At 37.7% G+C, this 14,868-nt stretch overlaps 1 protein-coding gene across 2 annotated transcripts in view; it reads left to right on the forward strand.

The window, feature by feature from the left end:
• Nucleotides 1–14,868, forward strand: part of Scp2 (sterol carrier protein 2) — a 107,991-nt gene that overhangs the window by 66,832 nt on the left and 26,291 nt on the right. The window contains exon 12 of one of the 2 annotated variants that reach the window (XM_010610350.2): nucleotides 14,449–14,602. In XM_010610350.2, coding sequence (XP_010608652.1) covers nucleotides 14,449–14,602 — 154 coding nt within the window. Of the gene's footprint in view, nucleotides 1–6,866; nucleotides 7,058–14,448; nucleotides 14,603–14,868 lie in introns of those variants that run through there. The other variant, XM_010610351.3, reaches the window with a different exon arrangement.

Consider the following 14,868-nt stretch of genomic DNA (forward strand, 5'->3'; position numbering starts at 1 on the left):
GTTGCTTCATCTCCTTGGTTCTTTTCTTTCTCTTTTTTTTAATGCCATTTAAAAAATTTAATTGGCTATTTTTTAGTATTGCATTTTCTCTATTCTTTTAAATTACTACTTTAAACACTTTTTAGAGTGCTGCTCAATGGTATGTAGTGTGCATCCTTCACTAACCTCTGTCCCTTCAAGTAGTGTTACACCACCTGACTGATAATGTGAGACTTGACAGCACCTTATTTCTGTTTGTCCCTTCTTTTCTTGTGTTGTTTTTGTCATACATTTACCTCCAAATAGACTATAAACCTCACAGTGTGCTATTACTATTACTTATGTTAAACAATCTAGTATTTTTTAAAAAACTTTAAATGAGAAAGATGAGAGTGTTATAAATGGGAGCGGCAAAATAACATTATTGAAAATCTTTATAAAGGTGCCAACAACACTGGCAACAATTATCAAGATCAACTATTTTCAAATGTATAATTGATATTTTGTAATAGGAAGAAAAGGTCTAAAGGTATTGGGCAAATGGGAGGGGTAGAGGAAGGTAAAAAGGGAAGAGAAAATAAGAGAAAAGGAAAAAAATGGAAACAAAGTTTTTGTAAATAGAGAAGGGTGGAGGGGGAAAGGCAGGCTAGGGGAATGGGGATAAAAGTAAGATCCAAGATACATCATATAAAGATACAAGATCCCAATGATGAAGTAACTGTATTGTGTATCTAAAATGTACCAATAAAAATATTTTTTAAAAATCAACTATTTTCATAACTGGAAATTATCCAACAATTTATTACCACAACCTGTATCTATTTAAAACAACAGCAAAAGAGCCTTGAATCACTGTAAAAACAGCACGTTTTGTGGCAGTTGGCTTATATTAATTTCATGGCTTTACAGCAACCTAAAAACCCAGTCATGATGGAAGTAGACAGCTTAGTCAGTTTAGAAAGAGTCTAAATGGAGTTGAAGCTTTTTCAAAGACCCATTTTCAGAAAATTCTCATTATTTGTTCTGCCAGGCAGTTTCCTGGTAAACTCTACTTGAAAAGTCTCTCTTTTAATGTGACTGAAAACTCAATACAAAGTATGTTCCCCCAAAGCAATAGCTGTTTAACAGTACAGCTACGAATCAGGTGTGTGGTGCATGCCTGTAATCCCAGCATGTGAGACGCTGAGGCAGGAGGATCGCTGAGAGTTGGAGACCAGCCTGGGCTACATAGTGAGTTCCAGGTCAGTCTCAACTACATAGTGAGACCAGTATCAAAAAAACAAAAAAAAAGTGCAGGGAGGGAAAGGAAAGGAAGGGGAGAGAGAGAAGGAGTCAGCCAAACAAAACCTGTGGTGTCAGTTAGGATCAACAAACAACTAATCAAAAGGCTTAAAAGGAAAAGCTGGGGAATGAGATGTCCATAGGGGCTTTGAAAAGATCTGATGCATTCTGGGAAATCTGGAAGGCCAAGCGCATACATAGCACTTTGTGCATGGCCAGGGCTATGTGCACACCAGGAAAGACCTCACCTCTGATTAACCTTAGGCTCTACACAGGAGGAAGGTAAGATAAGTTTGGTAAACTGCATGGTGGGTTTGATCCAAACACACACATGGACACAGAGCCTGGGCCAAGACCAGGAGACTGTTAGTTCCAAGTGTTTGAGGAAATCTCTATCCAGGCAGTATCTGATCACTAAGTTAACTGCAAAGAAAATTACAAAATAGAAATAGGTAGTAATATGTGGCAAAGAATAGACTGATCATATGTGACAGTAGGTGGTCATGTGTGACAAAAAATACAGACTACAGAATTAGTTTGGAAGAGTCACTAAACAGCAATAGGAACAAATGATGGAAAGGGGAGATAATCTGATTGACTTTTAGAATGCCACAATATATTTCTTTAAATGTCCAATTTGCAACAAAAAACTATGAGACATGCAAAGAAACTGTGGTCGCTACACCAAGGTTAAAAAGCAGTCAGTAGAAACTATCCTTGAGGAAGCCACAATACTGGATTATTAGACGAAGGCTTTATTTTTAGCACAGTCAGTGAACTAAAAGGAAATATATATAGAGAACTGAAAGAAAGTTTGTAAACGTTTTACCAAAGTAGGGAATGTTAGTGTCTGGATAGAAATTCCAGAAAAGAACCAAATAGAAATGCTAGAGTTGAAAAGAAATCCAGAATGAAGAGCAACAATAATCATGTAGGTTTTAGTGGATATAAAAAATAAAGGTGTAGCGGGAAGAAAAGAGCCATTTAAGAATACTAAGAAGGAAAGCCCAGTTAGCCAATGAAGAAGAGCATTTGAAAAGTAAAGAGGACAGAAATGTTACAGAGAAAAAGAATCTTTTGGGTCTGGCTGTTGCAGAGTCATTGTGAAAGCTGCAGCAGTTGTGTTTTTCATGGAAACTCATGGGATTCAGAATTAGAAATGAGAAAACGGCAGTAGTAGTGCAGGTGCTCTTTTAAGAAAGGTGCACCATTCTATGAATGGAAAGTGATGTAAAGGAGGGATGTACTGGAATTTACTTATATGTTCTGCATGAATGGAGTCTTGCGTTTGATCCTAACTTCTTCAGCTCTTTGTACATAGCTTTGCTAATCAATCCTAGTTTCCTTACTTGTAAGATGAGGCTCAGTCCCTATTATGTAAGGCTGTTCTGTAGGTTCAATGAGAAAATACGTGTACGTAAACTATTAGCAGAGTACCCCAAAGACAGTAGGAACACAGTAATTTTTAGTATTCTTTTTCATCATTTCTACAAAAGAAAATCCTAACGGATCATTAGGCTAGCTTTCTGTTTTGGGCCCACAGTAATACGCTTGCTTGTATCAGTATGGAAAATAATTCATAACTATTTCAGAAAAGGAACATTGTTTAATTTGTATAGAAAATATTTTTCCTTCTACTGTGACAGCCACAAGGCATCAGATCTGTGTGTAAATGGAGTGCCCAATACCACACAGATATTATTTTTAAACTTTCTTCCTTTGGTAAATAGACTAAATTGTTTTCTTAACTTAAAAAAAAAAAAAGAATTAAGATCACAAGTTTGCTCCCAGCCGTGGCAACTTAGCAAGACTGTCTCAAAATATAAAAAATTTTATAAAGGCTGGTATGTAGCTCAGTATTACAGGAAGGAAGGAAAGGAGGGAGGGAGGGAAAGGAAAGGAACTGAAGGCAAGAGAGAGAGGAGTCAGCCAAACAAAACCAATGTATTTCTTATTTGTACACCTAATTCTCAAATTCTCAGAAGCTCAATATATTTGGGATTGATACTGATGTACTAAAGGAATACCAAAAAATAATTAAGTCATCCTTCAATATTGATTCTTGTTGCTAATGGGACATAGAAAAGTCAGAATGATAATAGATATTTCTGTGGCACAGTGATGGAAGCCTTAAAAAGTCACAGGATAGCTCCTTGTTTACTGCAGAGGAGATCTCTGTTTCATAAGGAGATGAATATGATATAGTTGTTTTTATCGGCATAAAACTTTTTTCTCCTTTGAAACAGCATGTTCTTGTTATAATATGTTGGGAAATGATGTGCCATTCTGAGATATTTTTGTCCTTCTATTCATTGAAATATTCAGAAATAATACTGTAAAGTAACAATGTAATTTTCCTATCAATATCCTTAAATCTGAGATATGGTTTTCAAAAGTAAATATGTAGTTCTCACAAAAAATTGTGCCTAGATATTTGTATCAGCATTATTTGCAATAGCTAAAAAGTGGAAATAACCCAGATGTCTCTCATCAAGTGATGGGCAGACAAATGAAATTTGGTATAGTCATACCATGGAATACTCTTCAGCCAGAAGAGGAATAAAATACTGAATAATAAAATACGCTACAACATAGGTGAACCTTGAAAACATTTTTTTTTTTGGTGGGGTACCAGGGATCGAACTCAAGTCCTCATACTTGCAAGGCAGGTGGTGGAACCACTAAGCTAAATCCCTGGCCCCCTCGAAAACATTTTGCTAAGTGAAAGAAAGCAGTCACAACACACCGTATATTTTTTTATTCTGTTTTAACAAGATGTCCAGAGAAGGCAAATCCACAGAGAAAGAGAGAAGATTGGTGATTTCTTAGGACTGGAGGACATACAAATAATAGGAGAAGGAATGGAGTTCCCTTCTAAGGAAGTGAAAATCCCCCAAAATTGACTGTGGTGATGGTTGTGCATATCTGCGAACATACTAATAAAACCATTGAATTGTACACTTGAAATAGATTCTTTGTTTTGATATTTGTATACGTGCAGCTAACAACCAGTCAAAACAAGATATAGCACATCTCCATTACTGCAGAACATTCTATCCTATTTCTGTCAATCCTCTGCCTTCCTTAAACATTCCTCTCCCACTTTCCACCACTCCCAGGCTAAGACTTTTTGACTTTCATCACAATGGATTAGTTTTGCTGACCCTAGAACTTTGTTTAAGTGGAGCTGGACAGTGAGTATAGGTAGCAGAATGTTACAGTGAGTGCATGTACTCTTGAGTCTGTCTTCTCTCACCAGCATAATGTAAGGGTCATCCAAGTTTTTCTCTTATCAGCACTTCGTTCTTTCTTCTTGCCACGTATTTATTGTGTATTCCACTGTTGAAATACAGCAGTTTGTTTATCCAGGCTCCTGTTGATGAGTGTTTGAATTGTTTCCTAGTTGAGGCTGTTATGAATGAAACTACTGTAAATACTTTTGTGCTACTATAAATATTTTTGTGCAAGTCTCCTTGCTGAAATAAGTCTTTATTTCTCGGGTTAATAACTAGGAGTGGAATTGCTGGGTTATAGGACATATATATGTTTAATTTTATAAGAAACAGCCAAATAGTTCTCCAGATGGTTATCATGTGCTTTTTAATTTTATAGCTAGGTGACAAATTTTTTATATTTAGCACTTTCTTTTCTTTTTTTACCCTTGGTTTTTCTCAGTCAATCCATATTAATATTTCTTTTGTGTTTTTCACAAAATATTACACTTTTACAAATACATATGGGCTTATAACTTCTGGATGTGTGTGTGTGTGTGTGTGTGTGTGTGTATTTATCACATGTAAACTGCTTTTTTCACTTTCATCTTAAAAAATTTCTGTACAAATATTCTTTATTCTTTTCAATGCCTACGTAGCATTCTAATTTTAAGAAATTTACCAGTTATTCACCTATCTATAAAAACATATATTGTATCAAATTTATTACTATGGTGATGCTTCAGTAAGCATCATTGTATCTTTCTATACATTTACAAATGTATTTATAGAATTAATTCTAAACAGTAGACTAACTGCATCAATGGATAGTATGTTTAAAGATTGGTAGAGATTGCTGAATTTTGTTCAAGAAGATTATATCAATGTGTGTTACCAACAAAAGAGTGTGAGGATGCTTGTTTTTCTCCGGTTTTGCCAACATTGGATTATCTTATCAAATGCTTAAAATATTGCCTGATTTGGCAAGTCATTCACTTCCTCCCCAGGTACTGAAAAACTAGCCTAAAACATCCCAGAAAGATAGAATTTACTCAGCTTTTAAAATACTCTGAAAAAGCGGGGCGTGGTGGTGCACACCAATGATTCCTGGGAGGCAGAGGCAGGAGGGTCACCATGAGTTCAGCCTGGGCTGTAGTGAGTTCAAGGCCAACCTGAACTACATAATAAGACCCTGTCTAAACAAAACAAAACAAAACAAAAACTCTGAAAAGGAAACACGTATCTTCCAGAGTATCCTTTCATAGCATTTTCCATTATTTATGTCTGGGCATTTGGTAAATTTTTCCTATTATTAGTCTTTGAGAAATATCTGGTGATAAGGAAGCATTTTGAGGGAAAAACTGAAAAATCTTGATGACTTGAGTGATAGTCTGGATAGAGATGAAGAGTTATTGAAGAGTAGATGTTTACTTGCTACATATTGTGGCCTGGATGTGTTTCAAGTAAATCTGACACATGATCAGTAGCTGTAATGTGGCCCAAGAAAGAATTCAGACTGGAAAATGTATCAGCATGACAGCTCTGAGTAGTTTAAATATTTTCCTCCTGGTTACTTGGATAACAAACAGCAATAGGATTCTGAGAGAATCAAAAGATGGTCAAGTGTTTCCCTAACATGGTAAGACTGGCTGTGAGGGTCCTGTTCTGCCAGAGTTATTAGTTTAATGGAAAGACTGCAGTGCCACTTTGATGGGAACTCAATATTGGAGTGTTAGCTTTAAAATTAAAACTCCATGATACCATTTTCTGATTTTAACTTCTTCGGAACTGAATGAGAAAAGTTTCTAGCTGTCATAACAGTACCCATACTACAAAAAAAAAAGATAGGTTTAAACATTTGAATTGAGTATTTTTTTTGTTCATCTTCAGTTTAAAAACATAAATGTCTTGTAGATTTTTCAGTTAGAAAAATCATATTAAACTGGAGCTTATTTTATTTTACAGTGTTTATACAACAAAATAACTAAATTTGGTCCAAATATTAGTAACGTGTTTTACTTTAGCATTAAAAGTGTTTTTATATGTATTGCCCAACACTTACATATATTACTCAACACTCGTTTAAAACAAATAAGTAAGACTTAGATTGAACTTTTTATTAGCTATTGCTGGTTTTTAGCATCAGTGAACTGTTGAAAGGGCATGGAAGTGCCTTTGAGCTAAAGCTCCTGAGAAGGGGTGTTACTCTGAAGCTGGAAATTGGCTTCTCAGTTTGGCATTTTGTACCAGCGTGGTTGGCAGTTAGTGCCTTTGTAGTACCGCTTCGACTGATTTTAGGCGCTAATCTTCCCCTGTAAATGTTTATTGTATTACCTACCTTGTTACTTATACCTACCTCAATTAAGTATAACTACTTGTGTAATTATAATACAGGCCAGAGAAGCACAGACCAGAACTATGAAGAGAAGACAAAGGGAAGGGGGATAGCAGGGGTGAAGAGTTCCTAATACTCCCTGTGTGCCAGGCACTTCGCTAGTATTTGTGTCTAGTTGGGGTTCAGAAGAGATGCAGGAAGAAGAGTATATTTAAATCCAACCGGACTGCTTCTACTCAACAGGTTTAATTCTTTCTAACTTCTGTAGACTCTACTTTTGTTATTTTCTCAATAATAAAAACAGCAAACACTTGCTGGGCACTGTCCTGAGTATTCTTCATTAATAAATGTCTTTGGTTCTCATATTTTAAAATACTTTACAAAAAAAAGAAAATAGAGACCTGGACAGTTTAAGTAATTTGTCAGAATCCACCAAGCTATAGAGTAGCAAAGTTAAATTCAAACCCAGACCATGTATTTCTGGAAACTATGGTCTTAACCACAACATTGTACCTCAGGGCCCCTTCCCAATAGAAATGCCCATCTCCAACGTTCCTTGTGTTACTCACTGTAGAAATCCTGTCCCAAAAGAGATTGATTTGGTATTTCTCTTTTCAGAATCCCCATTATACTTTCTCAGTGCTTTTGACATTTATGCTTATAGTACATATTATGATTATACACTTTTAGGAAAATCTTACCTATTTGATTAAGAGCAGTATCCAAAGTGTTTGTAAATGGGGAGGGGAGGAGGGGGTGAAGGGAGGGCAGGGACAAGGGGAAAAATGAGAATCAAGACCTATTATGTAAAGGTACAGAATCCCAATGAATGTAAATGTATTGTATACCTAGATTGTACCAATAACCTCAATAAAAAGAAAAAAAGAAAAAAAAAGAGCAGTATCCATATTTCACTGGTCTCTCTACCCTGTGCAATACCTAAGACAAGACTTTGCGCATGTAAAGAAATGACCAAATATATTACTGCTCTGTTAACCTCTGAACGGTGGCATAGGGGGAGGGAATGTACTTGGTGTGGGAAAGATCCTTGGAAAGAATTCACAGGAAGGTAGACTTTGGCATGGCTCAAAGAAATTTCTACTGTGGCTTCTCAAAAGTGGAATATGTTACCTTCTTGGAGTTTGCATGACCTGTCACAGAGGCCGTGTGCTAAAAATATATTTAACAAGATGAGAACATTTTAAGGGGAATTTCCCATTTGTTATGACCTTAGATTTGATGAAACCTGAGATCTTTCCCAATTCTAAGGTGTTCTGACCACCTAATGGAATGTAGTTATTTCTTGTGCTTCACCTCACATAGTTATTCATATTTTTAATGGTACGTGTATTATTTATTCTGTCCTCTGATTTTTGTTCACACATGCCGAGACCTTTAAAGGTATTACAAAATTCTTAGGTGTTAAAAAATTAGGTGGGAGTGAAAATAAGGTGGAAATAAATGAATTCTACACAGGGATCCTGGCATATGCAAACTATGGCATGGGTGTTCTTTTATTCTACCAAAAGAAATAAATCCTAAAAGAATGCCTGGCGAGACCTAAGTCCAATATAAAGTTCATTAGAAGTCAGCAAGTCCAAAGACCTAAATAACTTTTTGCTGAAGCAACTGCCATCTTTCATCATATCTGGTTCCATTGTCCAGAATTTTACATTCTTATCACTGTGATGTCAGGAAAGAGAAGTTTTGTGATTAAACTTCAGTGAATTTCTCAAAATATTGTCTCCTAAGTTACCCTATTCAGCTGTTTTTTATGGCACTTAGTACTTGTCTTTGGTGGCACTTTGCTTTACAGTATACTGTGAATTCTTTGTGTATTCATCTTTTAGTAGAGTGCCTGATACATGTTTGAATGGGTTATTTTTAGAAGCAACCAGACTACATACCTTACCTATATAGTTAAGTCTTAAGCCAAACTTTTTTTTTCTTTTTTTGGTACCAGGGATCAAACTCAGGACCTTGCTGAGCCATATTCACAGCTCAAGACCAGTTATTTTTATATGAAAAGATTGAGCAATAGCTGTTTAGGAAAGTTTTTGCAGCAAGAAGATAAACAAAGAACTGAGCACAGTGGCATATGCCTGTAATCCCAGCTACCTAAGAGGATGAGGCAGGTGGATCTTGTGTATTTTTGAGGTCAGTCTGGGCAACTTAGGGAGACCCTGTCTCAAAATAAAAAGAGGACTGAGGTGTAGCTCAGTGGTAGAGCACCCTTGGGTTCAATCCCCAGTAAAATGCATACACACACACACACACACACACACACACACACACACGATGCTAAAATGAAGCAATCATGTTTAAAGGCAAATTCTTCCCTTCATAAGAGACTAGAAGGGCACTACTGGTTGAATATGCTACTCAACATGATAGCCATTCCTGTGCTCATCCATAGTTTATTTATAAGCATATCATGTTCATGTTTGGTAGTTTATTTTTTTCCGAGCAGAAGGAAAAATGGTTTTCAATTCAATGCCAGAAGTTATCCAAGAAAGGAAAAAATTTTTAATTTGCTGAAATAGGGTTTCCTAACTGTTTTTTTTTCAGTTTCTTGGCACATAGATTCTTCTTTTGGGGGTGTACTGGGGATCGAACTCAGGTCTTTGTACTTGCGAGACAGACATACCTGGCCTGGAATGTAGATTCTTGAATTCAATTTAGATCTAGATTCTAGAAATAGAAGGAACTCTTGTGTAATCTGAAAGTAGAAAACCAAACAGCTCATGTAATCAGTGTTTTCCTTCTATTAGCATTTTTTTGAAAGCAAATAAGAAAATAAATTGATACTATGGATCTTTATTTCCTTACTCCCTTCTGTAGTATCAGGTGTGATTAAAGTTATGGTGAAATCTGGAAATGCTTCCAACATATTCGTTCATGTCCCACCCCTCCTTTCTCCCTCCCTGCCCCTTTTCCATGGTGGATGTCCTGAACACTCTTGCTTAACTTTCTCTTCCCAAGCAGTCCATGATCCTTCTTTGCACGTGCTTGTCTCTCTTCAAGATGCATTCTTTCCTCCTTTTGTCCCTGACCAGCTCCTCTCTGTTCATAGGGTCTCGATTTAGATGTTTGTTCATCCGGGTCTCCTTCACCTTTCAAGCTATGTTAGGTATTCCTCTGGTGGGCGCTTGGAGCACCTGTGTTGATGCCTGAGGTAGTGTTAGTGGTCATATTTTAAATGCCAACATCTTCATATCTCTGACCATCAACTTCACAAGGAAAATATGCTAATCTTGTTTATCACTGGTTCTGCTGAGCCTTATGCAGACAATGACACATGAGAGACATTCAGTAAATATTTGTTGGATGAATGTCCCAGTGTCCCTGTATTATAAACATCACTTTAAATGGGAACAAAGTGACTTATCGTATGTTGTATAATAACAAGCACATGTTTGTTTATCTTCACCTGGTACCTGACACACATGGTCATAGGAACTATCTTTTTCTTTTGGATTTTTGAGACAGCGTCTCACTATGCAGTTGAGACTGACCTGGAACTCACTATGTAGCCCAGGCTGGTCTCAAACTCACAGCGATTCTCCTGCCTCAGCCTCCCCAGTGCTGGGATTACAGGCATGCTCCACCACACCCGGCTCTAGGAACTATCTTTTCTATGTGTTCTTGTACAAAATTCCTCAAACCTTCTGAATTTCCTGACTGATGAGAGTATCACTTGTTCATCATGACAGTGCTTTTCCATCACACCTGAATTTATGATAAAGCAGTGACAAACTGGGATGCATAAGATAGTCTCAAGATGGGCCTTATCACCAGAAAGACCAAGTGACTAGAGGATCACCATATTTCTCAGAAAATAAAACAGGGTCTTTTTTTTTTTAAGACAGGGCCTTACGTCAATTTTTCTTCCAAAAGATACAATTGGGTTTATTTTCAGAGGATTTCTTATTTTTTCATGTACAACAAACTGCATTTATTCCTGTACAAAAATCTACATTTATGTACAAAATCTACATTTATCTAAATACAGTCCTGTCATCTTTTGCTGGAACATCATCATAACTCTCCAAACCCCCAAACTCCAGCCTGAATTTCTTGCAACTCCATTTCCTGTAAAACTGTTGGCCCTAATCTCTCATGCCCAGCAGCATAGCTTTCCTTAAATGAGTACTTCTTGTCCATGTAGCCTGCTTAAAGTGCATTGGCAACACAGCTGTCAGTGGTTTTATCCCATGAATACTTTGCCCAAGTCATGACCTCTTGCAGGCTGGGCTTCTCAAAGCTTCCATTAAATCAAGGGTAAATTGAAGACTTATGAGACAGGAGTGGCAGCAAAAATAATCCAGTTAAGAATGATGGGCCACTAGCCTGCCTCGCAAGCTCAGGGTCCTGAGTTCAATCCCCGGTACCAAAAAAAAAAAGAATGAATGATGGGCCACAAAAAATTGCAGGCACCAAAATTCAGAAAATGTTTCCTCCTTTTACACCTGTATATTAAGCACCTTCATTATAGTTCAGGACATGCTGAATTATGAAGATTCATATTAGACACAACCACATCTGTTTGTTATCATGTGTGCAAATTATTCCTGGTTATGTCTGTACTCCCATTGGTTGGTCATTGGGCAGTATGGTAAGTCTCTAGTTCATTTATTTATTTATTTTTTTGTTACTGGGAATTGAACTCAGGTCCTTGCGCTTGTGAGGCAGGCAGCGGAACTACTGAGCTAAATCCCCGGCCCATCTAATTCATCTGTTTATATAGGCATTTACCTCTTGTCCAAAGGTACCTGCTTGGGGATTTACAAATGCTTAATTAGAATTTATATTATTATTTTAAGTATTAATGCTAATGTCATTTATATTTAATTATACATTAATATTGTTTTATAATTCAATACATCTGTCATGTGTTGCAGTGGACATACTCAATATATCAGTTTGACTAATGATCTTAACTGGAGCTTATTTTAGGGGTACAGCTTGCATTACAAGCTTCCAGAAAGATTGTGTTAGGGCTTATCTTCCAGTTAGGTCTTATTTTCTGGGAAATGTGCTAGGTACTCCAAATACCTGTCTGACAAGTGAACTGTTGCATCAGCAATGGGCACTGTGTTCTCCAGCCCTGGTCCCTGCAGTAGGTGTTGTAGATACACAGGTGAATAAGGCTTCTCTGCCCCCACAGGCTGGGGTGACACTAATGAGGTAATGTGCAGTCCTTGATAGCTGAAGTACTTCATGGGGGACTCACAGGACTTCTGCTCTGCAGCCTTGTGACCCTCTGCCATGGTCTTTCCTCAAGGGACTCAGCAGAGGCAGAGCCCTTGTGTGGACCTGGGTGTCCAGTGTTTCAACAGATATACTAAATACATCTGTCTGATAATTTTAACTGATGTTAATTTCAAGTTAGAGGTTATATTAGGAGCACCCTGAAAAATCACACTAGGGCTAACTTTCCAGTTAGGCCTTATTTTTAGGGGGTACATTAGAGGGTTGGAACTCTCAGCCCCACTCAGAGGCCTCCAAGAAAAAGTGAGGGGCCTAGAGATCAAAGTCTGTAAAAACTTTCTTTTTTGGGGTACCAGGGATTAAACTTGGGCCCTTGCGCATGTGAGGCAGGCCCCAGAACCACTGAGCTAAACGCCCGGCCCATAAAGCCTTTCTGACCAGGAGATTTGGTGAGCTTCTGAGTTGGTGACTACAGACATCTGCCAGGAGGGTAGCACTCAGAAGCTCCTGTGCTCAGGCTCCTTCTAGATCTTGCTCTATGTGCTTCTTCTCTGTCCTTTGTAATAAAGTGGCAAATGTGTCTCCCCATGTTCTGAGAGCCATCCTAGCATATGAACCCAAGGAGGAAGTTGTGGGACTCAGGTTTGTAGCTATTATCTCAGGTAGATAGTTTAAGTTGGTTTTTTGTTTCTTTGTTGTTTTTGAGACAGGGTCTTGCTATGTAGTGCTGGCTGGCCTTGTACACTATGTACATGCTGGCCTCAAACTTTTGATGATCCTCCTGCCTCAGTCTCCCGAGTGCCGGGATTACAGACATGTGCCACCATGCCCAGAATAGTCTAAGAATTGAACTGAATTATGGGACACGCAGTTGGTGTTCACTGGAGAATTGGTGTGTAGAGGAATGAGTGTGAACTGGTCTCAGAAGTGTGCAGTGGGTGTCTTAATCAAAGAGGGAAAATGTTTTATTTTTTCCTTTTTACATATGGGTGACCACGATTTATACAACCATTCCCCGGTTATTTTTCTTTTAGATTATCTAGTTTTTCATTGTCATAATAGTATGATACTGTAGATGGATAGCTTGTATATAAAATGGTGCCTCTGCCCAAGTTTCTTCCCAAAGAGGTACTGGCTTAAGCTTTCACCATTACTGTAAGGAGGTGTCTAACTCCATAGTCTCTTCAACTTTGATTTTTCCATTTTTAAACATCCTTACCAATTTGATCTGTTAAATAGTATCTTTCTGTTTAATGTGAAAAAGTGAGGTTAAATATTGTCTCAAATAGTTGTAAACCATAGAGATTTATTCTCTGTGAGGGGAACTAGCAATATTTCCCCACCCTTGTGTGGAATGCCAGTTTGAATATTTTTTGTCTTACATACTCCATTAAATGTTTAGGCTTTTTATAAGGTAGATTTCTAATTAAATGGATTGCCCCAAAGTTGGAATATAATTGAATCATTTCATTTTGATCTTCCTCATTAATGTTCCTCAGCATGTTCACAATTCAAAAAAAATCATTAAATGTGTAGAGTTAGTTTTTAAAACAATGTTTAAGATATATTCTTTAAATATGTACACACTGCTTGGAAATGAAAAGTAGCAGTTTCTTGAGGAGGTTGGTATTTGTGTAAGAAACTGTCACGAGTACACAGGGATCAAAAGTTGTACCTGAGGTGTGGATGGAAGAATACACACTAGGTAGACCTGCTCAGGACAGGGAGACTAGTGTGAGAACATTCCTAATTCAGCTACTTTTAGAGCTGGTCTGATAGAAGGGCTAATTTAAAATCTTGAGATACGGGATTTTGTCTTAACTCGAATAAATTTGCTAATTATTTACTATCCACAGATTGTTTAACTGGTGTCTGTGTTTACACTGTTAAGTTCCTTTTAACTCTAAAAATCTTTGATCTTATTCTTCAAGGGACGTAATACTCTTCTTGTGAATCCAGATGTTTTCTTGCAATAGCTGGGAACACTTTTGGAAAACAATTCATACTTGTTGGGAACTTGGGGGAAAAAAGTAGGGAAAATTCCTCTTACCAGCCAGATATTTAGAATCTAAATTCTAGATTGTTTTCTTCTGAAACACTTAAAGTGGTAAAATTACTTAAATTATTTGTATGTTGTTTTTCCCGGGCTGGTGAATTGTATATTGTTTTCGCTTTCAACCTGCCAGAAAAAGACAGGTTGAGTGGCTATAAAGAGCATTTCTTAGACCCGGATTTTGTGTCTAAATACAGATTTCTTGGGAGGGGAGAGAGTACCTGCAGAACCCTTTCATGCTTTAAAGAAGTTACTGAGGCAAACATGGTCCCGATTTAATCAAATGCTTTAATTAAAAGTCGTGATTAGTTGCTAGCCCTTTGCTGGCTCGAGAAAGCTGGTGGAGGCCGCTTCCTAATCTGTGTTCGATTGGCCAGGTCTGGCTCAATGTGCCGAACTCTGCTGGCAGCTGAGAGGCGTAGCCGGAAAGAGGCAAGTTCCCGGTGCAAAGGTGGCCCTGCAGCACAATTTAGGCCTCGGTGGAGCAGTTGTAGTGACACTGTACAGGATGGGTTTTCCGGAAGCCGCCAGGTAAGTGGCTTTTTGGGTTGGAGTTCATCCTTAAGACTTCACAGTTGGTGCTTTCCGTGTAAAACATCCTACTTTTATTGTCTTGGTATTACAGGGAAAGCGTGTCATTCCATTGCTTCGATCGCACGGCTTTAAAACTGGCCACTGGCTTTTAAACTTAACCAGCCTTAGGGAAATTCTCTTCCCTCAAGACAAAGCAGTGTAGTAAAAAGAGAATTCTTTGCCGATGCCCAAGCGGCTGGCTGCTGCTCTCAACCCTGGCAGCT

Source organism: Fukomys damarensis, unplaced genomic scaffold (assembly GCF_012274545.1).
Source record: "Fukomys damarensis isolate Sample0158 unplaced genomic scaffold, DMR_v1.0_HiC HiC_scaffold_23, whole genome shotgun sequence".
Lineage (NCBI taxonomy): Eukaryota > Metazoa > Chordata > Mammalia > Rodentia > Bathyergidae > Fukomys > Fukomys damarensis.